At 43.4% G+C, this 25,380-nt stretch overlaps 1 protein-coding gene across 3 annotated transcripts in view; it reads left to right on the top strand.

The window, feature by feature from the left end:
- Positions 1-25,380, top strand: part of IGF1 (insulin like growth factor 1) — a 422,585-nt gene that overhangs the window by 271,044 nt on the left and 126,161 nt on the right. For all 3 annotated transcript variants that reach the window (XM_085653232.1, XM_085653233.1, XM_085653234.1), the window contains one exon: positions 17,484-17,665. In XM_085653232.1, the coding sequence (XP_085509358.1) occupies positions 17,484-17,665 (182 nt within the window). The remainder of the gene's footprint in view (positions 1-17,483; positions 17,666-25,380) is intronic.

Genomic DNA, 25,380 nt, shown 5'->3' with positions numbered 1-25,380 from the left:
GAGGTGGCGATCATTCCCCCAGCGTAATGAGCCACCATGTTCCAAAACTAAAAATGCAGTGGAATGATGGCACGATGTCTTCCAAGCCACAAAAGGCCAAATATATACTACCCTATAGCAATTCCTAGAAATCTTGTAAATAGAACAAAGCTACCAAGATATAAGAATAGTACAATCTTTAACACAAATTAAACCTAAAACAAAATGCTACACTGCAAAGTAAAAAAACTAATAAATATGAGAAGGGCTCCACTACCTAGATAGTACATCAAAAACACTACTATAAACCACTCAAACAATCTAAATAAAATTCATATACAACATAAACTAAAAGAAAAACAATACAATATATATTTTTATATATAATATTTAAATTATTCTTATTAATCAGTGTAAAATAACATGTATATTTAAATAGCATGTAGTAATACTGAAAAATAATAAATAAATACGTGCACTCAATGAAACACATATTTTTGGAAATCCATACCAGCAAACATAATGTAGGGAATACATACAATACACAACATTGACAGTATTATGCAAAACAACAACCTTGGCAAACATTTTCCACCAAAATAAAATATTACAACTAACTTACGAGTTTTTAGATGATGTCTACAATACTTCTCCAATTTACCAAAAACAAATCCCAAAAAATAGAGAATAAAGTGCCCCCCCCCAAAAAAAAGGTCTAGGAAACAATTAATGTCCCCAAAAATAAAAGTAAAAAATGCTTCTGGAAAACCAAGCAATAGAAGGAAATTAAAAAAGTAATATTGGTTCAAATAAAACTAAAATAATTTATTTTAAGAAAACAAATCCAAAATTAAGGAAACTCTTCTGATCTTACCAAAATGAATGATAAAAAACATAATATACCTACCCTCAAATAACATATACACAAAAAATATAACAAATAAAACACAGCACATTTACAAACTAAAGAAAATACACTACACATAAAACACAAACTAACACAAAACTACACCACCACAACAAACCAATACACTATTCTACACTAACTAACCGTATACACATGCCTGATATTCCCAAAACTCTAAATAATCACTTAAAAGTACTCTTACCTTATTCGTAGAGCGGCGGCAGAAAATGTGACCGTCAGGAACCGAAATGGCCAAACAAGGATTTTAATAGACTAAAGAATATGGGTTGCGGTAAAAAAGGCCTACTAATAGGAAATTTTAACTTTTAAAACGATTAAGGGGCTGTTAGAAATGGGTGTCTCTAGTTGGCAGACATAGGTACCCTTGTCCAATTAGCGACCCTTGCTTCTAATCAGGGTAAGGGGGATACACACTTTAGATGACCCCTGCTCTCCCCCTGGGTAGCTTAGCATGAGCAGACAGGCTTATTCCAAAGGCAATGTGTAAAGTATTTGTGCTCAAAACACACAGTAATACAGTGATAACACCACAAATGGACACCACACCAGCAGGGCGGGCTGCCATAAACAAAGGGTGATGGGGTGGGGGGATGTCACGCTCGGGGGTCGTGCGAGGGATTGAATATAAAAAATAAAAATACAACTTACCTTTTGCCTCCAGGCGCTCCAGCATCGCGTCTCCTTGCGCCACATCTCCTCTTCCTGCCAGCTGGTCCCAGCAGCCCCTGGGATAGACTCCTGTCCAATCCCCGCGCTGCAAAGCTGTGTGGGGATTGGTCTGAGCAGGCAGGAAGGACGCCCTAATCAGACCACGGAATCTGTGGTGTTTCTCCAGCCCGGCTGCTCAATGCAGCTGGGCTGGAGACAACCTAAGTGTGCATGTGTTTTTTGGTCAGCCTGATACGACCAGCCAAAACACGTAATGCACTTAGGGAGTGGAATGCACAAGCACTCCTCCTACCCCCTCCGGCTCCCATACCTCGGCCAGCCCCTCCCAACAGCGCTGGCTTAGAGCCGGCAAATTTAAATAAAGATGATGGAAGAACATCATTTTAATTTACATTTGCTGGCTCTGAGCCAGGCAGTGGGGGGACACTCCTATGCCATTACGGAGGATCCGCCACTGCACACCGGTTTAGAAAAATAAAATATCGTTATCTAAACTCAACAAGATTAAAACAACAAAAATCCAACATACATGTAATAAGAATATGACTTTTCAAAGGTTTCAAGCAACTGGGTCTATAGAAAACTATGGATGCGTGATTCTACACAAAGTGCATTTAGATGCGTTAAAATTCATAGGCCAAACACCAGCAGAGAAGGGAAGTGTCCAGAAACAAAGATTTGTCAGTTCCTGATACCTTGGGGAGGTGAATCAACAGTTCTGTTGCACGCAGGAGAAGTGATGCGTCAAATCCAGTCTGCAGGGTGAATTGATGCGTCGACTCCAAGACGGTTCTGGTCTGCGGGTGATGTGTCGGAAAAACTTGCCACACAGGTGCGATGCGTGGAAATCCGGGATGCATCATCAATCGATGTGGTGACAGCAAGGGGCGCTGTGTCAGTTTCTTCATCCACAATCTCACGATGCATCGGTTCTTGTGGCTGCGACAGGCACTGCGTCGTCTCTGCTGCGGCTCAGAGGTGTGTGGAGCTTCTTCTCGCATGGCAGTGCTGCGTCAAGTAAAACAGCAGCAAGAAGGGCGATGCATTGATTGTCTCAGCTCTTCAGATTTCTTCCAGCTTCCAACAGCAGGAACAACCTCCAGAGGCCCCAAACTGGAATAGTCACCTCCTGGCAGGTCAGAACTCTCATCAGCAGAGTTCAGGGGAGCTGGGGGTGAAGACTTTGTGTCCCTGAGACTTCAAAACAGGAGGTCAGCACACACAGGCCCTTGGAGATTCTTCTTCAAGCAGGTTCACAAAAAAGTTCCAGTCTTTGTCCTTTCATTGGCAGAAACAGCAACTACAGACCAACCCCACACAGCAACACCAAAAGGGGCAGTACTCCTCCTTACAGCTCTTTAGCTCTTCTCCTTGGCAAAGGTTCCTCTTGAGCCCAGAAGTGATCTAAAGTTCTGAGCTTTAAGTTCTACTACTTATACCCCATTTTGTCTTTGTTCTCTTTGTGCAAGGGTCTCTGAGCCTAGTCCAAACCAGTTCTGCCCTCACTGGTGTAGTATGACCACAGGGTGTGGAGACAGCATTGTGCAAGGGAGACAGGCCCTATTCCGGTGCAAGGAAATCTCCTCCCGCTACTCTAAATGCAGCCAAGACCCATTCCTCTCAGCTCTGAGCCACCCAGGAAGGGCCAGGCACACCTCAACCCCCTCAGTGGCTTTCTACTGTGAGTGCACATCCCCAGTCCCTGTCACTCCAAAACCAGACAGTCAATCCATTTGGTCTTTGTTTACGCACTGTTTATTTCTTATCAATTCTTCGTGTTATGATTGTATTTAGAACACGTAATTGCATAGCAACGGATGTAGTTATTTTGAAGCATCATCACATATTATTTCTAGTATTATTTTGATGTTTAAGTCTACACTCATATTGGAAATAAGGGGCAGGGCATGGATTTGGGGTTTAATAGTTAGATTTAGGTTTACGCATCACCTTTGGTAAGAGGCATGGGAGGGTACATTGTGGGATTAGTCATTCGAGAACAGTGAGAGTAACTTGTGCAGCTGAAGAGGGAAGGTCACGAGGTTAACAATGTTTGAAAGGATTGGGTGTGAGCTGGTGAGGAAGCGATTAAAAACGAACGGATTGAGTGACAGCGGGAACAGATGATTTTTCGAGGCAATGGGAAAGATGGATGAGGAGGTTAGGTCGCCGGCTGCGGCTTCAGCAAGGTATTTCATCACCGTTTCAAAGTATTGGGGTATGCAAAAATTAGGGGTATGTTTGGAATTATAGTGGGGTGATTGTTTATTTGCAAAAAGGATGGTCTTGAAACGAGAGGATTATGAATGACACACGTTTTATTGATTTTGTTTATTTTAGTCAGTTTAGGGAGAGAGGGTACAAAGGACTGGTGAGGGGAGGGGGATAAGGGGACTGAGTGTTGTTTGTTCAATTGGGTTCAACATTGGAACAGTGAGGTTAAGTGGTTGATAATAGTTTTGGGCGTACGAAGAGTTATTTAGGACTATGTTTGAGTAGCGGAGACTGGCAGAGAACACCGAGCTGAGTTGTTTTTATGTCTTACAGAAACCCCTGACGAAGAGCCAATGAGGCTTGAAATGCATTGGGTATATTAAGTAACAAGCCTACTCTGTTTGACTTCACCTTTGATTATCGTGTTTCTGTGAAAAAGCCTCGATGGGCACTCAGTATACACTTGAAGATATTAAAATAAAGATGGAAGGTGAAAGGATGCTGTCTCTGCAGTGCGTTAATGAACATTGAAAAGAGGTTAAAATATTGAGTACAAAGGATGACTTAAGAGGACATTGAAAAAATTGGAAGATATGATCTAAAGAGGGAAGTTTCCCATTTCGCAGTGCGGCAGTTGGGGCACGAAAAAGTACCCAATGATATATTACTTTCTAAAACACATAACTTAAAAACCATCTTTACTAAAAGATGTGTTATTAAATTCTGAGTTCAGAGAGCCTAAACTTTATTCCTCTATCTTCCCCCAATGGGAAGTTTTACTTGTAAGATAGTAAGTATTTCTATTCTATCCTATGGGACAGATAACCTTTCAATAATGGAAAACGAAATTGGCAGTATTTAACTATCAGGACATGTCACATACACCAGCACATGTCCTACCTTTCACATACAATCCACCCTGCCCATGGGGGTACCTTGAGCCTACCATAGGGATACATCATATGTAAGAAAAGGGAAGGTTAGGGCCTAGCAAGTGGGTGCACTTGCCAGGTCCACATGCCAGTTTACAACTGCGCGCGGACACTGCAGTGGCAGGTTTGAGATACCTTTTCAGGACTACTCTTGTGGGTGGCACACTCAGTGCTGCAGCCCCACTAGTAGCATTTGATTTACAGGCCCTGGCACTCTTAGTGCACTTTGCTGGGTACTTACCAGTAAATAAAAAATGCCAATGAGGGAGAACCAATTGTAATAACATTTTACACAGGGAGCACTTGCACTTTGACACTGATCAGCAGTGGCAATTTGCCCAAAGCATCTAAGCCAGCAAAACCTAAATCCAGCACAGCATCAAAAATACAGGAGGTAGAGGCAAAAAGTCAGGAAAAACCATGCCAAGGATGGCAAGTCTAACATGAGGCTTATTACGATGTCGGTCAGAGTTGCTTCCGACCGACACTGTCTCGGAATCGGGACCTACCGACCTCCGGTCGGCGGTTCCGACATCTGATTATGATGTGGCTGAATACTGTTCGGTCGGATTCCCACTGTTTGTTATGGGAGCTTGTGTCACAGCCGTAAACCAGCCTTAATACAGGCTCCTATAGAGAAATGGGTGTGTGTGTAAAACCCTGCACCCTGTGGCAGACAGTGCAGGGTTTGAAAGGGGCGGGTACCCTAGGTACCCCCTCGACCACCACCCATAGACTGCGGAAGCAGGGGGGCCCTGCTAGGGTCCCACAAATTTGCTTTCTGACACCCTTTCCATGTCAGAAAGGCCGGCACAGAAGGGCTATGGGAAACCTACATCATAATCCCGACAGCAGAAAGGGCATCCATAGGGGATCACGCTGTGGTTCCAACCAGCTGGAAGACTCCGAGAGCCAGTAGGAACCGAGTCAGAATGACTGGCCGGTTTACGTTCCAACCGCCGATACCGTAATGGGGCAGTCGGACCGCAAACCGACAATGTCGGTTGCAAAGCCTCCAACCGCGGTTGGAAAGCTTCCGACTAGCGGTCGGAGGCTTTCCCACCGACATCGTAATTGGCCCCTAAGTTATAAGAGAAATGAGTGGAAACATTAAAAAGATTTATAAAAATATACTATGTATGTGTTAAAAAATATTGTAAAACTATTTTAAAATGTATAAATATTTTATAAACATTTTCAATTATTTGCATTATATATCTTAAATAGTACTGTTAAAATCTGATAAGAAAATAATAGTACTAATTAATTTATATTATAAATTATATAATATATACAAATTGCCATATTTTTTAAATTATTAAATAAATACAATGTTTATATTTGTTATTTTTATTTCTCATGTCATATATTTCTATTTGTTTCAGATTCTTTCCAGACATTACGATCTTGTTAGGAATGACCGTTTCCTAATGAATCGGGTTCTGCGAGTCCGACCAACCGATTACGATGCTTCCCAACATCGTTCAGTCAGATTCCCATTGACTTCAATGGGAGCCTGTGTTCCGAATGAAAACACTGGCTCCCATTGACAAAAGTCAAAACTGCCAATGGTGCCTGCCACACTGTGCATGCATGGAAAAGTGGGATCCATGGGTACCCCCATGGGTACGCTTCAGAGGGCCCCGGGTGAATGAGGGCCTGCTATAGACCCTCAATGTCAGATTCTGAAATGCGATCCGTCTCGGATCAACTGATTCGAAAAGGCTGTCCGAATCTAACATCCTAATCGCTCGGCTGTAAATGCGGTTCGTAGACGATTTGGCTCTGACCGACTTGGTGATTCCCAATGCCTTTCAGAACCGAGTCAAACAGTCCAAACGCTTTCCAGCCATTGTAATCGCTCATTGGGAAAAGTGTCCGTGTCGGTCAGAAAGGCGGGTTCCGAATCGTATTCGAACAAATCGAGTGCCGTTCGGAGCCTTTCCGGACGACATCGTAATCGACCCCTTTGTGTGTGACATTATATCTGAACTTCCCATTTTGTGATTAGATGTAATTTTATTTTTTGTCTAGAGGAAGGTGGTCATAGTAGCTATGTTACGACCAAAACGTATGGCTCACTGGCCTGAAACCATCAGTGTAACAAACTATGATGAAATGCTATGTTCCACTATGTTAGGATAATTTTTCTGAACCAGAGACCTTTTTAGAATGAGTATTAATGGGTATGGTGGTGGTTGTGTTGAGAGAGTTCAGGTGTATTTTTCAGGTGTATCCCTCCCATGACCTAAAATAGATATGGAGTACCCTTTACTTATTTGAGAACACCAGGGTGTGCTTGGCTCTTTATGACTGAATGATTTTTATACCCCAGTACTGCTCATCGGAGCATACATAATACAATCACACATGGATAGCTGTGAATAAAGGAAACAACCTGTTTCTTAAGGATCTCAGGCCATGTCTACTGGCCCATTAGAAATCAGAACAAAGTTCCAATTTCGCAAATATCTAACTTTGAACAAGTACTTCACATGCAACTCACAAGCAACCGCTCCAGACTGATAACAGTAGGGTCGTATGGTTGAGGCATGTGACTATTCTCACCATACAAGTGACATTGTTTCACACTGGATGTCAAAGACAAGGAGAGCTTTGCATTGATGCATCCACATTCCCTAAGCATTCTAACAGTGACGGCAAAACACAGGATCGCTGTATGAGGATATATGAGTGTCACTCAAACAGGGCACGAGTCGGGGGTACAAGCGGGTGGACGGCGTCTTCCCACTATTTTCACAGGGTGGACGCCATCCACCCTGCCAAGAAGTTGGGCCCCACTGAAAAATATGCTGAATTCGTCCCGGTGTAATTTGCAAACACTGGGACGCTTTCAGCAGCGCCTAAACGTTGTCTACTTTCGTGCAGGCAGGGACCGGCCTCTCTTATTTCAGACTCCTGCTGGGCCCATAAGAAAGGCCGAAATCTGAGGGGTCATCAGGCCCTCCTTTTGTTGGAGTCTCCTGGCTGGGAGCAGTCAGGAGCCCCACACCTAGACTCAAAAGCAGAGGAGGGGAAACAAAGGCTCTCGCGTTGTTAGCTCTTCACACATACTGAAGAGAGGCAGCTTTTCACTTTGTTCAGTCTCTGTTTATAAGATATGCATGCGCTGTAAGGATGCCAGATGCGTTGGTCTTTCCCAGTATTTACACAAAACAAATAGCATTTATATAGTTCTTACTACCCCTGAGGAGGCGTTGGAATAATTTAAATATCACTATTTTTCTTGTAAAAGACTATGGTTAGAGGAAGTTTACACTGACGAAATGCAAAATTGGTTTATGTGAAGCTCACAAAAGTGTGAATCTTCTGCTTAAATCAGGAGGTGTTGGATGTATAATCGTAATGATGTACTCATGTCAAACATTTGTGCGAGGGCTTAAGATATGATCTTACTTCTTACGATGCCACTTCCTGTGATGTCACACGCTGTAATGTTCTGCGCCACGATGTCACGCACCGCGATGACACACGCCATGATGTCACGTGCCGTGATGCCACTTGCATTCTGATTAACTAGGTTAGTCCCCCCATTTCTTTTTTTAGGACTTGTGCTCTGCACTCAAAGCTTTAGATTTTTTAAACATGTCAGTGGCATAACACAATCATCATTCTGTGCGTCTGGTGTGGACTTTACACCTATACCTACTATTCTAGAAGAATGCCATGTTCTCTCCAGCCTTAAATGTAATGTTACTAAAGCTTTCATATTTCTTACATACCAGAATGCATTCTCTCGGGAGCTTGAACATGGGGCCACCTGCATTCACTAGTAACCTCATTGCTTTCGGTATCTGGGCATTAAAATACCCCACTCTCAAAAAGGCCTATCAAAGGGAAACCTCGGTGGTACTCTGCTTGCACTCCGTGCACAAACTGTTGTCAGGGATAACTCTCCTTTATTGGTTATGGGTTGAAAAGCCCTCTTTAAGATGGTGGGGCGACAGCGTTTGCTTTAACACTTTGGGGCCGATTATGATGTCGGTCAGAGTTGCCTCCGACAGACATCATCACGGAAACGGGACCAACCAACCTCCAGTCGGCGGTCCTAACCGCAGAATTACGATGCGACTGCACATGGTGCGGTCGCATACTCACATGTCCCTATGGGAGACTGTGCTCCTGCTGTAACCAGGCTATAGCACAAGCTCCCATAGGGAAATGGGAGATTGTGTTCATCCCTGCACCACATGGCAGGCACCTCAGGGTGCCTGCCACGTGGGGCAGGGATCAACAGGGGGGCACCTGCCCCCTCGGTCCCAAAACCGGAGACCGCGAAGAGAAGGGGGCCCTGCTAGGGGCCTACAAACTCTCTTTCCGGCAGGCTTTCCATGTCAGAAAGCACGGCATGGAAAGCCTGTGGGAAACCGAGCGCAGTAATCCCAAAGGTGGAAATGCCATCCATTGCAATTACGGACTGGTCTTCGACTGGCAAACAGGCTCCCTGAGCCTGTCAGAATCCAGCCGGAATGACCGGCTGGTTTCAATTTTGACTGCCTAAATTGTAATTAGGTGGTTTGGATTGAAATTAACGGTCGGCTTTCTGACCGAGATCGTAATAGGCCCATTAGTGAATCTCACAGTTATTGTCGAATTGATATGGGGTACAGGATGTTGGCACCATAGGTGCCCCCTCGGTCCCCAACCCGGAGACCGCAAGAGAGAAGGGGGCCCTAATTCTGTCTCTTGGTTGCATTGTGGGTAATAAAGAGGAGTGCTTAGCCGACCATGAGTTACAATTCAACACTCTGTACACATACCTGGGAACTGGACCTTCAGACCCAGTTCAGAAGACTATCAATATTCACATGACTAGAAGTTACAACACTTCCTGGATTTGAAGCCACACAAAAAATATCCCCTCCTGATCTCTACCTCTCTCCGCCTGCCATTCAGACATGCATGATAATGTTCGCCATCGTCTGGATCACATCTAGTCTGTTGACGAACGGAGAGCCTTAATATGCAACACTAAATTGCAAAAAGTAAAAAACAATGTAAAAAAAAGTATGATTTTAACACCCACTTCTGCTCAAGGCAAACAATTCATCCATGAAAATCCACTGTATTCCTGTATAAATTAATGAAGCACCCGGCTGACTAGATTCCCCATACCCTGAAGAATCTCCACTAAAGTCATGAGCAAAGGAGCAATTCATCTGAGTTTTTTTCACATGCAGCAATGACCATATCACTCCAGCCTAGATATGTATCTACTGGCTCCACAATGAAGCTTGTTGTGTTTCCAGGATAGCATGCATGCCTCTAACATGGCTATCTACCACAACTATTTGATCCACCAGGCAGGAAAGAAACTGAATCTCCAGTGATGCTTTGTAGCAAGGATGTACTTTGCATGGAAACATTGAAATCCAGCAATCCTTCCCTTAAAAATAGAACTCTTTTCTGGTCACAGCTTGCTCTTGCAGTGCCTCATTTCACTGAAAATCAGGAAGCTCTCTCCTTGGGTCTCCCCTGAATGTCCCAGGTGCCACAACACACCAGCTCATCTGACCCACATGCTTTGGGGCTGTATGAAGCTGCAACCCTTCTGGACTCTGGTTCTGTCCACATTGTGAAAGATCGGTCCTCGACACCGCTGAGACGGTAATCCTGGGTATATCACCTCAGCCTAAGAAAGCCAAACTAACCACTAGGTTCTTGGATCTAGCCTTTCTGCTTGTGAGGCGGGCAATCACGAGACACTGGAAGTCATCTGCCCCACCACCACTTTTATCCTGGCATAAGGATCCACAACACTGAGAAGAGGCAGAAAGTACATCCCTGCATATGGAGAAGAAACACAAACTCTGTTGTACTCTGATTGCAGCCCTTGTCTTCTTTTTTCTGACAAATACATTCTCCCTGAACAGATGCCCCATCTCAACTAGTGTTTCCTCCTAAGATGAATAGCACTATTTCCAGTCTTTCTCTTCTCACACTCATACACACACCTACCATCCCCTTACATTGCCTGATAGGAAAGTATCATAATGTATGGGCTTCCCCTATGTTTATGTACTAAAGCATTATAAGTTAAAACAAAATTTGCGTATGCTGTCTCGATATCAACACACAACACCCTGGAGCTTTCCAAGGGAGGGAACTAGAGGCTGCGGGGTATTTAGAGTGAGCTGGCCTCCAAAACTGCCCTGAATAAATAGTCATTGAGAATTGCGACCAGATCCTTACAAGCACTAAGAACTAAATCAGTGGGGTGCTAGGCATCTCAAAAAATGTAAAGAACTGTCCTCCCACACCACCAGGTGCTTGTAAGGATCTGGTCGCAATTCTCCGTGACTATTTATTCAGGGTAGTTTCTTTTGTGTGTGCATGTATGCTATCTCAATCATTGCCTAAAAACCTACTCAATGATATGCTGCCACCGCCGCTTTATGTGATTCACCCAGGGCATGGACGGTATTCTAATGCCGATGATATATTACCTCATTACCATGAACAGTAAGCAGCCTCTGAGCTCATGTAAGACACATGATGCCAGGGCTAAATAAAAGTCAGGATACTAGTTTCACATGCATTCAGACACTCAGGCCAATGGCGGTGGTAAACACCTGTTTACCATACAGGGAAGATTGCCATCCAAGCAGTGTACTGCACACCAATTTACACACTCCGCATGATTTTGCTGGTGTTAACATTAGCTATATTGAATGGATGTGAAACTACTGGTAAGGTCTTAGAAGACAAAAAAATTATCACTCTGTGTGTGTTTGCTGCCTTCTCAAAGAACACCATGAAGGGGCCTCCTTGAGGAGACCTAGTTTCCCATCCTGCTCTAAGTGCTGAGAAAAATCAACTGTGCCTTTGTGTTTCCAGCTGTCTTGAACACTATTGGTAGGGACAAATGTCCAGAAATACTGGTCCTGTAGCTCGGGCACCAAACAAAAGTTGCTCAGGGCATCAGACATAAGTTGGATGTTAGTTGAAATTAGGTGTTCAAAAAGTTTTGTAAATTGAAGTATTCAAAAAAGTGTTGGTGTGATGTGGATATCTGAATGTACTTCCATGATTGTCAGATTAGTTTGTACAAGACTGACAGATATGGCCATTGTCAATGTTTTTGCCTAAATGCCTGACAGTTTATGTAGAGAAATGGCTGCTGTGGTTCCACTCACATTTAATAGATGTTGTAGGAAAATGCCTCTTTCTGCATGGTCACCTCTATTTTTGTGGTCTGTTGCTGCTGGCTATTGGCTCTGTTCACTGTGACTCTGTTAAGCAGCCCCACCGTAATGCAAATGCTATATCCCTGGAATGGCCTGCAGCACCCATTGTGGACTATATCACCCATTGTGCTCCAATCACTACAGTGGACTGTAGCACCCATTATGCTTCTGTCACCACAGTGACAGTGCAAAAATGACTTCAGGCCTTCCATGATAGCCTGGCTATTGCACTTTTAAACTACAAATTTGACTGTCAAAATGACCTTTTTGACAGACTTAAATCTTCCTTCAAAATATTATTAAGTCGCCGATAAGTAGGCAGAATGCATGGTGTTTAAGAGTAGGCCATGTAAAAGTTTAATGTTAAACAAGGCCTTACAGTGAAAAAGCCCCCAAAGCTACTTTCAATGCAGCAAAGCTGGCTGTTCCTTAGGAAAACACTTGGTTAATTTATTGCATTGAATAATGCTAATTTTAGTTAGGAAACAGCTAGCTCCTTTGAATAGTGAGTCACCTGGCAGTTGAATAGCCCCCTTGGTGAAGCATGAAAACTGTTCTTAGGCCAGACCAAAAAGTCTTGGGTGTGGGGAGGTTTTTCTTTTCTTCTGGCAGGATGACCATCAGCGCTACGCCCAGCAACTTGATTATCTCCAACAAGGCCTACCTTGTCATAGGCAAACTTTAGTTGATGCCTGGGTACAGACCTTCTTGTTTCCCCCAGTGAAGAAGGCAACAATCCCAGTGGAAGAGGTGCTGCCCCAAAAACTGGTTTGACATGACCACAGAGGAGGGGTTTTTCATTTCCCTGGCCACACCTCTGAGGTGACCAAAAAGACTCTGGACAAGAGGAGAAGGATGTCACCATCTTGGATTTAAGCAGAGAGGGGCACTGTGGAATTGTTTGCAGTTGAGCGCACAGGAAATGCTGCAAGGGTGGGTACGGATACCCCTGCAAACTTTTTCCCTATTGGTTAGGGAGGGGGCAGGAGTCCTCTTCCCCCACAAGCTAGTGCCAGGCATAAATGCATCACCCTGGACACCCTCTTCAGAATACACTGATTCTGTGAAAGAATAGAAGAAGGACTGCACCTGCTGTTTGAGATGTCTGAGGAGTCCTAAAGGGCCAGACCCACTCCCACTCCCACTTTTAACCTAACAAAGAAGATGTTTGTACTCCTGGTAAGCTACAAGGACACAGCAAGCTGCAAGAAGCCCTTTTCTTGAAAGGCCCAGCTTACCAGTTCCAACTGGACCTGCCCTGTACCCTGGTAGAGGCTTCTGCTGGAGTGAAAGTTGAACCCTCCAAGTGCTATTCCTGAGGTCCTGGGACCCTTCTCTATGTCATAGTGCACTCCTCCTAACATCCTGAGAAATCTGTGACTTAGAAACCTTTTGGCTGCAAAGACCTCCGGAGGACCAGGACAAACCTGCCAAGTCAATGGCAAATCTGCTGGGCTAAGATTCAGATTGCTCCTACTCTGAGCTTTTCTGAGCAGCAAATCCATTTTAGCATGCCCTCGCAGAGAAGGTATCCAGCCTTGTGGAGTCTAGCTTGCAGCTTTGCTCCACTAGAGATATCCGAGCTTCCAAAAAGTCCAAATGCCGAAAACTTGCCTGAGCGATGGTGCCAAAAGTATCTGGCTGGCAAGAATACTTCTATGGGCACAAATTTGGAATTTTCCTGCTTGGAATTTTTCCCACCTAAACAACGGTTTCACCTGGCCCTCCTCCAATGCCCATCTGACACTGTGGAGCCCTCCTCAGAAACAGGCTGCTGTCTTGTCCGGCTAAAGTACTTTGACTTTCAGAAAAAGGATTACGTCCAAAGGTAAAATCTTCAACTGGGTCAAACCTGGTTGGTTTGTTGACCCCTCCCTCAGGGTCGACCTCAAATCACACCTAGGTCTTGATCTACAGTGACCAGTTGGCCACGGTTGGGACTTAATGCTTTTTGGTGCCATTTTCAGTTAAAGTGTAAAGAAAATCATATCTCCAGTTCCCCTTATTGGATCCTTGTAAATTTGGTTTCATTTTCTTCAGTACATTATTCTCTATGTTTATAAATTGGAGATGGATTTTTATTGGGTTGTGTTTTTGACTTTTTTAGTTGTTTTGGTCCTTTTAGATGTTTTACACCTTTTCTTAATTTAAACCTGTTTGGTTTGTGTCATACCTACCAGAGGTTGAGGTCAAGTTTAAATTATGGAAAGCTTTACTGGACCTAACAAGATAGTGGCATTATTACATGTGGTGGACTCCAATAACCCCAACAAATAACTCCCTTTCTTACGTATATCCTTTCAGACTGATTTCAGATGTCCCAGAGATCTGTTGACTGTCCAAGTCTTCCTTCACCCTGTGTGGTTAGAGGAAGACAGAGACAGCTAACAACTATTTCCATTTGAGAGCTTTCAGCCTCCTGATAAGACCGGATGGACAGGATATCTATCAGGTGACCTGATCTTCCTCCATCCACACAAAGAATGGGTGGAGGATTATTGGAACAGATGCTTACCTACTGGACAGAGAGTGGAAAAGGTACCTAAACACTGCTCCTTAGCTCTTTACCAAGGTCATGGTGAAGGGAGGTCGTGGTAAGGGCAAGTAAGTGGTCAGGGGTTATGAGGGGGCTGTTGCTTCAAGGTTCGCACTGCCCAACCTCAACGTCAAGATCATGCCAGGTTGTGTTATACAAACCAAGCTGGTCCAGAGTAAACCAGGGAGGGGAAAAGGAACACGCCCTCCTGTTTCAAGCTCTCACTAGATGCCATGTTATGACCAGGGAACGAGGGATGCACGATTCCTGGCTTCTTTTCGAGAGCTCTTAATAATCCCTTTAGCTGTTGGTTGCTGGACTCATAAGATTAATATTTTTTGCTGATCCTACATGAAAGACTGAAAGAACAGTCTGCATCTGCTTCCATCCGGAGGAGCACAGTCCATAACTGATGGTCCGTGACCTTTGAAATAGCTAAAGTGAGAAAAAACGGTCTGCTAATTTTTCTATTCAAATTATTGTTTCATGAAACAGTCTCACAAAACACAATGGTCGAAGTATACACGTATTTTTTGTCATTTTTCTATCTTCATTTCCACAAAAAACGACCCAATATATTCCAGCAGAAACAACCAAAAGTTCCAAGCTTCAAATCTATAGCAAATTCCGTTTAATTCTGTCAGTTGTTTTTGGTGCACCCTAGAGCAAAAACACCGGGGGAATTTGAATGGGAAAATTCAATTTTTGGTACCAATCGTTTTGAAAATGACACTGTCTTGAACAATCCGCACAGCATTTGGGATGTCTAATCTTCACTGACATGTATAGCTGGTTTTTTACAAGGATTTGTAAATGTTCGTTTAGCCGGATCAGAATTACTAATTCATCCTAAATGTGTGGTTTGAAGCTAACTGCAATTCAAATATAACCACAGACTCACTATCGTACATATCCTCAAATGAATACACAAATAAATGCAAAGATAAAAGCATTATAATATATGACCACAAACATGCTCTATGGTCAAGGAAGTAGCAAGAAAATGTAAATACCCCCTACTATGAACTAAACATCTGATGGCACAAAGCATGTGAAGCAGGTGAGCCCAACCATCCCTAGAAGAACTTCTTTGTCTATATTATCCAAACATTATCCTTTCGTCCTTTGACCCTTCCATTCACCCGCTGATATCCACAATTTATCCTTTACAATCTATTAAACATTAATTTTTTCATCCATTATTCATTCATTCCTTAAGCCATCCATCCATCCACTCTGCCATTCATCAGTCTGTCCATCCGTTCATCTACTCTTCCACCCCATCCATTCATTCATCCATCCACTCTTCCATCCATCCACCCACTCTGCCATCTATCCTTCCATTTACCCACCCTGCTATCTATTCATCCATCGACTCTGCCACTCATCCATCCACCCAAGCATCCATTCATCCACTCTGCCACCCATCCATCCATTCATCTATAATTCATCCATCTATCATCCTTTCTGCCATCCATCCATCCATCCACTTCGACATCCAACCATCTACACTACCAGCCAACCATCAATCTATCCATCAATCCATCCATCCATCCGCACTGCTATCCATCCATCCATTCACTCTGCAGTCCATTCATTTGCCCATCCATTTGTCTATCCATTCTACTGTCCATCTGTTTAGTCTGCCATCCTTTCACCTGTCCATCCACCTATCGTTTCACTCATTCTTTCAACTACTTATCCATCTACCCACGTATTCATTAACCCATTCATTCACCACTCATCCATTCCTTCCTTACATTCACTATTCTTTCCATCCTTACCTCTACCCAGCTTGTGTTCTTCTTTGCTCCTGTCTACACTTCTATTGACACTGTATTTCTTTATAGCAGCATTTACCAGTTTTTGTGTGCCGAGCTGGAGACAGAACAGGCCCATAAAGAACCCTATCCCAATGAACCTGCAAAAGGGAGGGAGAGGTGGGTTCACGATGCCCCTGTCTATGGTCTGTAAAAGGCGCCTCCACATGGGCCAAAATCTATCTGATTGTCAGGGGTGCTAATTTGAACCGAGGAGCTATTTAGCATCCAGACCTAGATTTGCTGAGGTTTCCACAGGTACTCGTGTGCCTTTTTATTGGTAAGTAAATTTGCGCAAGGTTTTGAGTCACTTTGCACCACCTTATAGCACTCGAGCGGCCATGCTAAATGTTAGTAAATAACCCCCCCTATTTTTTTATAGAAAGTACGTGCTGCTTTGCCCTATTCTGTTTACAGCAGTAAGTACTATATGGAGCAATTGAAAAAAATGTATTAGCTTGTGTGTGTAGGCTAAGTAATAACGTCCATTTTTGCTGGTGTAAACAATACTGCCTATCTAGAAAGAATGGACTACCATATGTCCTATTGCACGAATGTGCTAAATTGTCCCATTTCTTTCTGCGACACTCGGTGCTGTTTTGTGTCAGAAAAAAATAAATGTTTGGGTTCTGGTTACATTTTGTCAATGTGCACAAAACACAAATGGAATTTTGCAATTGCAAAACTCTAGTGAAAAAGAAAAAGAAGTGGAGCGAAATAGTGCACCTGAACAAAATACGATGTGGTGCACATTGGTGCAAATTAGCACAAACCAAAAGTTCCACATTCCTAACTAAAATAACTAAAATACAAATATCTCTCGACAATGCATCTCAGATAGAGCTTTTATTCGCAAGGAACATCTCACATATTAGGCACCAGTATCGTTATATTTGTCGCCCATAAATTGCATTTAGCACCTGACCATTGCAGCATTGTATTCCAAGGTGTATTAAGTGGTCTTTCGTGACTTGATGTCCATACCGACATAGCAATAGGGTTATATATTGTCATGTCTGAACTGCCACCGACATTACATTTTATTAACCCTGTTGACTCCCTTCATTGACGTATTTCCCATAGATTCGCTGCTGTTTGCTTGTATATATGCACACGAACTGTTAATTTGCTTGTGGAGAATGTGATGCCAGCTGCACTCTGTGTTAACCTAGAGTGGTCGTGTTCTGTCCTGTGCAGGTAAAGCGACAGGGTATGGCTCGAACAGCAGACGGACAAGTCACCGAGGAATCGTGGATGAGTGCTGCTTCCGGATCTGTGACCTGCGGAGGCTGGAGATGTACTGTGCCCCAGACAAGCCTGCAAAGTCTGCACGCTCTGTACGCGCCCAGCGCCACACTGATATGCCAAAAGCACAAAAGGTATTGTAGGGACAGACGGCGAGAACAACAGTATTTGCTGTGGGCTCAAAGTGTCAAACGTTAAAGGAGAGATACCCTTGGTTTAGAAACAGAACGTGCTATTTGTCACTATTGCCGTTTTGTAGCCTGGAGGATTTCCAGACCCATTATCTATCACAATCTACCTAATTTTTCATCATTTTTTAAATTTAAAGCAGCTCTCTTTTGTTAATTGATTCAGAAACTGAAAGAGAAAATACAATTGGAGCAGGGATATATGTGCAGTCTGAATATTCACTATGGCGGTACTAATGCACAGCAAAACTGTTTTTTCCTGTGATAGAAAATTACAATGAAAAGGTGTACTTTGTACATTGCTGATATCACTGATCTGACACCAGTCTGTAGTTTGTGGTTCTTCTCTGATGTCATTTCCTGTTTCAGCGTTCACACCCAATGGATGACATTAACTCTAAAGTAAACTTCCCCTGAGGTTTTTGGCGCGGAGCTTTGCCAGGGCACACTAGGTAAACTCCAATCTTCTTAAACTCTGGGTAGATTCATGGTTTGCAGAGAGTCGCCATTTTTCAAAGGTTTATGTGAAAGAATATTTCGCTTGGATCCTGGTGCTGGTCTCCTGCTCCCTATTCCATTGACCTCTGACTGCCTCTCCTCTTTCATCAATTTCCACCATACTGATTTTTCATTTTATAGTCCTGACTCCCCTAACTGCTGACACCATTCGCCTGACTATAGCACCTCCTATGTTCAGTGACCTAGAGCTCTCTTGGCTCTAGAGACTTCTCACTGCACTTGCCTGGACTCAGACTACTGACTCTACTGTCAGGCTACAGTGACTCCTGATTCCACCGAGTTCAGCCTCACTCCACTTAATTCTTCTAGATCATTCAATTGGATGTTGACTTGACTCTTGTGACTCCACTAATGTCTGGCTAGTTTTTCCTCACTCAAGGCTCCAGGTTCCAATCTCCTGATTCCAGGATCCAGTCATGTATGACTGCACTATTTCTTACCCCACTCTCCTGACTACACTCACTCCTGATTCTTCTGGCTTCTGAATGCCCTCTACCAGCACCACCATAACAAGCCCTAGTTACACTCACTCTGGACTGCACTGACATCTCACTCTGTTTACTACTGACCTCAGCACTACCTCCTCAATTCCCCGATGCCAGACACCCATCCATGCCTCGACTGACTTCTAACTCCATTTGCCCCTCGTTCTACTTACTTTTCATTCACTGATTTTGCTGACTACTCTCGACTTCTTACTCAGTAAACATTCCAAATGAACATTGTATTTATTGCTATTACATATGCATAGCTTCAAAATTGTATATACTGTCATCTGATCGTTCTAGTACACGCACAGGGACGGATTCACCAACCATTTTGCTCATCTAAATTCAACTTAGGTGCACAAGTGTTTGGTTTTAATTCCCAAATATGAGTCACAGTGTTAAGCAGTGGCAGAATTTTCCATGTGCAACGTACATTTGTCAATGCTGAAATCTGTCATGTTGACAGAAAATGTCATATCAACTAATATATCAGTCAGGGGTTCTAGGGTGAGTCCACCTGTAAACGTTTGTGAAAGTCCACAAAAATGTAGATTTGCTGTTTTTCATCAACAATTTGCAATTAGTTTCCCACCCAGACAAACTCATGCATACTTTTAGTGAGATCAGGAATAAGTGTGTTTCCAAGGTTAGAATCCCCAAACATAATGGAATGTAGGGGCATTTGGTCTAATCCACATTTTCTATTGGAGAAAAAAAAACAAGTTATGGCAGTTTGCCTCCAAAACCCATTGTGAGATTGTCCACCTAGTGGAAATTCTGCTTGCACAGCTTTTAATAGTATTCCTGAAAAACCACAACTGTTGTAGTTCTCCAGCAATACTCCTGGAATTCTTTGAAAATGACATACAAGTTTGAAATTTGCTATAAATGCAGGAGTAATACTATATAGGGTGTATTGATACCTAGATTTGTAATGTCCCCTTTTCTGTCTCACTACCCTCTGCAGTTTTTTTGCCCACTGTCTTTCCTTACAACATGAAACACTTCCTTTACAGATGTGGTTTCAACACGTCAACATTTCTTGAAATGGTTGTATGTCAGAATATCGTTAGCAAAAATATTAGTATTTAGCACATAGTTTCAGTCAGATTATATTTTGGTCATGGAATTCTGGCACCATACCCCTTCAGCTGAAGCATCAGAGTTTTGCCTGCACAACCTTTTGTTTATATTTTACAGGGAGATTTAGATGTGCACTTGATTGATAAAGAATCAAAATTCAAATTCAATTTTGCAAAATGTTATAGACTCAGGGCAATGATTTCATCCTCAACTATTCTTAGCTGATATGACTTATGAAGCCGGATTCTTAACTACCTTACCATCACCAAGAATCCTCTCAGGACGCCAGGATTTTTTTTATCTGCTAAATAGTGTAGAGGGGAGGGAATCCAAACTTTAGTGCATAATCAACAAAATCAAATTCGAACTCTAAAGGACCACTGACTCTGAATATCAAAATTTAGGAATTTATTACAAAGCCAAAAATAATTGCACATACAAGCACCTCAGCACTAGGTTAAGAAAATAAATGGGCACTAATACAAAAAATATCCTACGCAGGAGTCTCATCCGACTCAGAATAAGAAGAATAGTCAACTCCAATAACATCAGGCAAGCTATAATCACTCCAATCTCTACATTAGAAGCCATTAACCTAAAAGGAAAATCAGTTAGTCTGTCCCTACTCTATCTCTAAGGTGACATCCCTACTTAGTCAGAGCTCGCTCTAAGATGCTCCTTCTAGCTCCCCATCTAAACCTCAACTGCTCTACCCACGGGGCACTGTCCCTGATTCAAAATCCCAAAAACCTAGAACACGCCCTCCGGCACACCTCTTCAGCCAGGTCTTCTTCCAGTAGTTTTCCACTGAAACTTGTCTCTCATCCAACAACGGTTTACTCGTCCTTGAGTTCCAGGCACCTTCTCCGCCTAAAGTATCATCCCTACATTCCAGTATACTCCCATATTGGCTTCTCAGGCCATTCTAACTCCTGAAACAAAGAGTTAGTTTCTCTAACGAGCTAAGTGCCCTTGCACCTGCAACAGAAACATGGGAACGAGAAACTTTCCACTTCTATGAGATTTTCTAATGTCCTGAAACCCAAAGCCTTACCAAAGGAAATCATTTTCGGCCTACAATATTTAGCTAACATAAGAAACTAACAGGCATTTCTCTTTAAACGTATATGCGATCAGGCCTTTACACAATTTAAACACACACTTCTAAAGTCACACTATAAGCATTAATATTCATTACACTTCATGTATGAGTAAGCAAACTACACGTGCAGACTTTAATATGGTGCACGTTTAAACCTAATGCATCACATTACACGAAACTCAATCATTATGCGTTAACTAAAATACAATTGCAGTTAACTACGACATTACTCTTCATGAAAGGCATGGTTACATTTCTAATCACACTATTATAAGCAGATTTGAGTAATACATTTCTAAGTCACACATTAATTTGAATCATTTAACATATGTGGGAGCGGACTAGCAGTGATTATGGTGCACCCCTACAATTTTCAGAACAACATGGCGCTCTATCAGTTCCCCCCTTTGATGACTAGTGTCATCACCCCATTTCACAATTCCCTTGGAGAAAGAACCGACCTAAACAGTACTTGTTGCCATCCTCCCCCGTCGGAGCCTCTCCATATTCTTAAGGTTCTGATATTGACTGTCCTGCAGTCTGGCCATTCGCATTTCACTCGCTCTGAGAACTCTTTCAACTCGATTTCCTTTGTGCCACTTGTAAGCTCTGATGAATCCCCACAAACAAACCTCACAAAGCACAACAATGATGAGTGGTTTTAGCACAAAGCCAAGGAACCCTTTCCCCAGATTGGCAAACCAACTTCCCACTCAACTAACAGGCACATGCATCAAAGGAAAAACCGGTCGCAAACGGGCTGATCCTCAGACTCTGCCCCTTTGCGACCGGTATTTTTGCATTAGGGATGCATCATCCCAAATGCAAAAATCGCAATTTAAGGAATCTCTAAATTGCGATTACTTAAATTGCGATTGCATTTAAGGAATCCCAAATTGAGATTCCTTAAATGCAATGCATTAAAGTAAAAAACATTAGTGATTTCGCTAATAGGGGGAGCAAATTACCATGAAGTTGAACTTCATGGTAATTTGCAAAAACTTTGAAAAATGCACTTTAGTGCATATTTCAAAGTTTCATGTTGCGCACACACATGCCCTTAAGGCAGGTGTGTGTGCAACATATTTGCACAGATCAATTTCAGGGGTGCAAAAGGGTGTCATTTTGACACCCTTGCACCCTTGAAATTGCATGAGCAATTTGCGAGTACCTATTGGTACTCGCAAATTGCTCATGCAATCTCCAATTCATTCCTATGGGCCTGGAGGCCCATAGGAATGAATGGGACAGCATTCCTTAATTGCGACTCGCAATTTGCGAGTCGCAATTAAGGAATGTGTAGGAATCGCTATTTTTATAGCGATTGCTACATGCATAGGCTTTTGCAATTCCTTAATTGCGATTCCTTAATAATCGCAATTAAGGAATCGCAAAAGCCTACGTTGATGCATGTGCCAGCATAACCTTTGCCAACTTTTTCCCACACACCCTCTTCAGTCAAATCCTCTTTCTCATGATGGATCGTGGTAATGTTGCTTATATATTTCTCCAGATCCTTGCTGTTATCTGGAATATATGTACAACATTCCTGAACTTTCAATAATTTACAGACTCCGCCCTCTTTTGCTAATAATACGTCTAAAGCAAGGCGGTTCTGCAAAACCATCATCCTTATCGATAACATCTCTCCATCCACAAGTAACAGTGACTTTGCTGTGTTCATCGACAACTCATCAATGACAGTCGCCAATCATCTGATCTTCACATCATTCAAAAACCACACCCAAACTCGGTATCATCGCTCCAAAAATATCTCCAATCACTGCTCCTGCACTCGCAGCTCTCTTCACTCCCAACTCTGCTCCCGAGTCCGGATGAAGATGAGTGTTGCGGCGGCTGTGAGAGCCAGAGAGCTGAGCCATTGATTCGGCCAAGTGACAGAACAGAAGATTAAAAAATCAAATATGATGGCATTGACAGCCGCCGAGCTGCGGCCCTTAATTTTAGTGTACTGTTGTGCCGGTGGGAAGGACATTGAGATTGGAGCATTGGGCTGGATTTGGTTGTTCGGGGGTAGGGGCTGTGCGGCAGCGTGCGCAGATTTTATTCAGAATTGCCACGCCCCGGCACACCGCACCGAGTCATCATCATTCTAGGCAGCGGCCGCAGCACGAGGACGTTGAGGGCAGCCAGTGTAGCTCCAGGCCCAGGCAGGCCAGCTTAAATCGGTAAATAAACTTGCTCTAAGGTAGTGTGCCCCAGCCCACCACCGTAACTGTAAGTACTACTAAATTTAGCAGTATTATAAAGTAAATTAAACAACAGTAGTAGCCATGCATCGTCGTTACTGTCTACCCCCATCCTGTGGCGTAGCTTGGGCCGCCAAATGCTCCTCTTGGTGTGGCACTGCCCCAGCATCTGTGTACTTGGCTCGAGGGGGTGGGTGCAGCGGCTGTCGAACTTCTTATCTTGCGCCGGTGCACAAACCACAAACATTATTTACTGGCGCTAGTTTATGTTGTACTGCAATCGGAATGGATGATTTGGATCATCAGTAAATCTTAGCAAAAAAAGAAAAATCTCCCTTAGCGCTGCTCCAAAATAAATAACAGACAAATGGAGTCCACTGTCCACCCCACCCCACCCCACGAGAATGTGTTAGTAATCGCCCTAGCGCACACAACGGAACTATATTATTGAAGCAATTCTTGTGGGTGCAACAGCAGTTTCAGTTTTGGTGCCGAGCTGCGATGGCCTAGTCGGAAAGGCCAATCCGATCGGATGCGGGCATAAGTACTATAAATAGCCCATTACCATTGCAACACCACGCAGGCAGTTTGCGCAGTCACATTTCTGCCATCCGTGGCCTGTTCCCAGCCCCGCACTTGCAAGACAAGGAGCTGCCAAGCTGGAAGCGCCCAACAACCCAGATGAAAGCCATGATTTGAGGCTTTTTTTTAAGGGGGGGAGGCAGCAATAGTCAGCGTAGTTTAATGGCAGCTGGTAAATATATCTCCAACTCTGAGTATGGAAGACTTTCAAGAATGCTGACTGACCGACCCTAATGGATGTGTGCCTCAAATCGGTTCTCTCTGTCCCTAGTCTGTATTTTCTTCATCCTCTTCATGAGCCCACCCGGATGCCTAATAACATCACCTATATTCAGTTTTTAGTTTGAGCTGGTGCCGGTGGCTTCCAGTGCTCGGCACCTGCGTCTTAATCTACAACATTGGAAATTATCCACTAGGTATTAGAGTGCTTTTCATGAGCACCAGTTAATGTATGCATTCTTTTTTTTGTATGCACGCCTGTTTTCCTATTCCTAACTCGAGCAAACTTAAACCATGTATTGCTCTAATATTCCAGTTAAGAGTTTTCGAATTACGTTTAAATTCATATATTGAATAGGAACAGAATTCAGTTTTTAAAAAGCACACGTATACGTGACCATTTCACACACTGTGTGTTTATATTGCTGATCACGTGTTTAATTCCACGTTCATGACCTCTGCCTGCACTTTTTATAATTCAAACAACACTAGCTGCTCATTATACTGTTGCTCAGTTGTTGCTCAGTTGTTTTGAGGTGGTGGTATAAACGGGAGGTGTGCTAACATTTCATGTGAATAGAAAGCTCCATGCAGATTGTACCGTGACAGTCCCATCATCTACGTGAGTAAGCAGTAGCTCAATACTGACTATAGTTGGACTAAAGGGACTAGTACTAGTACTGACAAGAGTTACCTCTGCGAGCACTCATTTAGCATTGAACCTGAAAATGCACAATTGTGGCTCAAAGAGGTAATGTGGGGCTGGACTCAGAGCAGCATAGCCAGTGAGAGCAGGTTTTCTACTTGGCAAGAGCATCAGACCAGAACGGAGTATCAGCATCTGATAAACTTAGAAACAGATGAGACTTAAACTGCAGCCCAATATTCCAGTGAACAAGCCCGGCCTCGGTAAGTGGGTGCGCCAGATGCAGACTTGGTCAGTGCACAGTTAATGCTCCGCCACTGACCCTCTCCCCGGGCAGCCGTGACCTCACACCTGCTATGAAGGCAGCACATTAGTGAAAAAAAGGGCGAGCTGGCTAAAGTAGCTGTTCCACTTTTCACAATGCAATGGCAACATGAACAGTTACTGCACCTGCCTGGAGAGGAATGACTTGGGCATCAACGGTACCACCTTTTCTCCCCTTTCAAGTGGTAGCCACACGCCACCATCAGTGTGCCACCTCACATGAGGCACACAATGTGGCCCCTGCCTGCTCCTTTGCCCTGCGCTGATATCTCCATCCGGTCGCGTAGAGAGAGTGCACAAAGTAAAAAGGTTTCCCTCATTTGCATGGAGCCACCTGGAGGCATTTCTTTAGGTTTCCGTAGAATAGCAGGGTCCTGGGGGCTTTAGCAGGTGAGTGTAGTTTGGCATCAACCGACAGGCACTGGCCGGCCACAGCCGAATGATTTGTTCTCTGCATTTACCTATGCATGCCTGCCTGGGGCCTATAC

Source organism: Triturus cristatus, chromosome 4_1, assembly GCF_964204655.1.
Source record: "Triturus cristatus chromosome 4_1, aTriCri1.1, whole genome shotgun sequence".
NCBI classification, from domain to species: Eukaryota; Metazoa; Chordata; class Amphibia; order Caudata; family Salamandridae; genus Triturus; species Triturus cristatus.
This window is presented reverse-complemented; position numbering and strand designations above follow the sequence as displayed.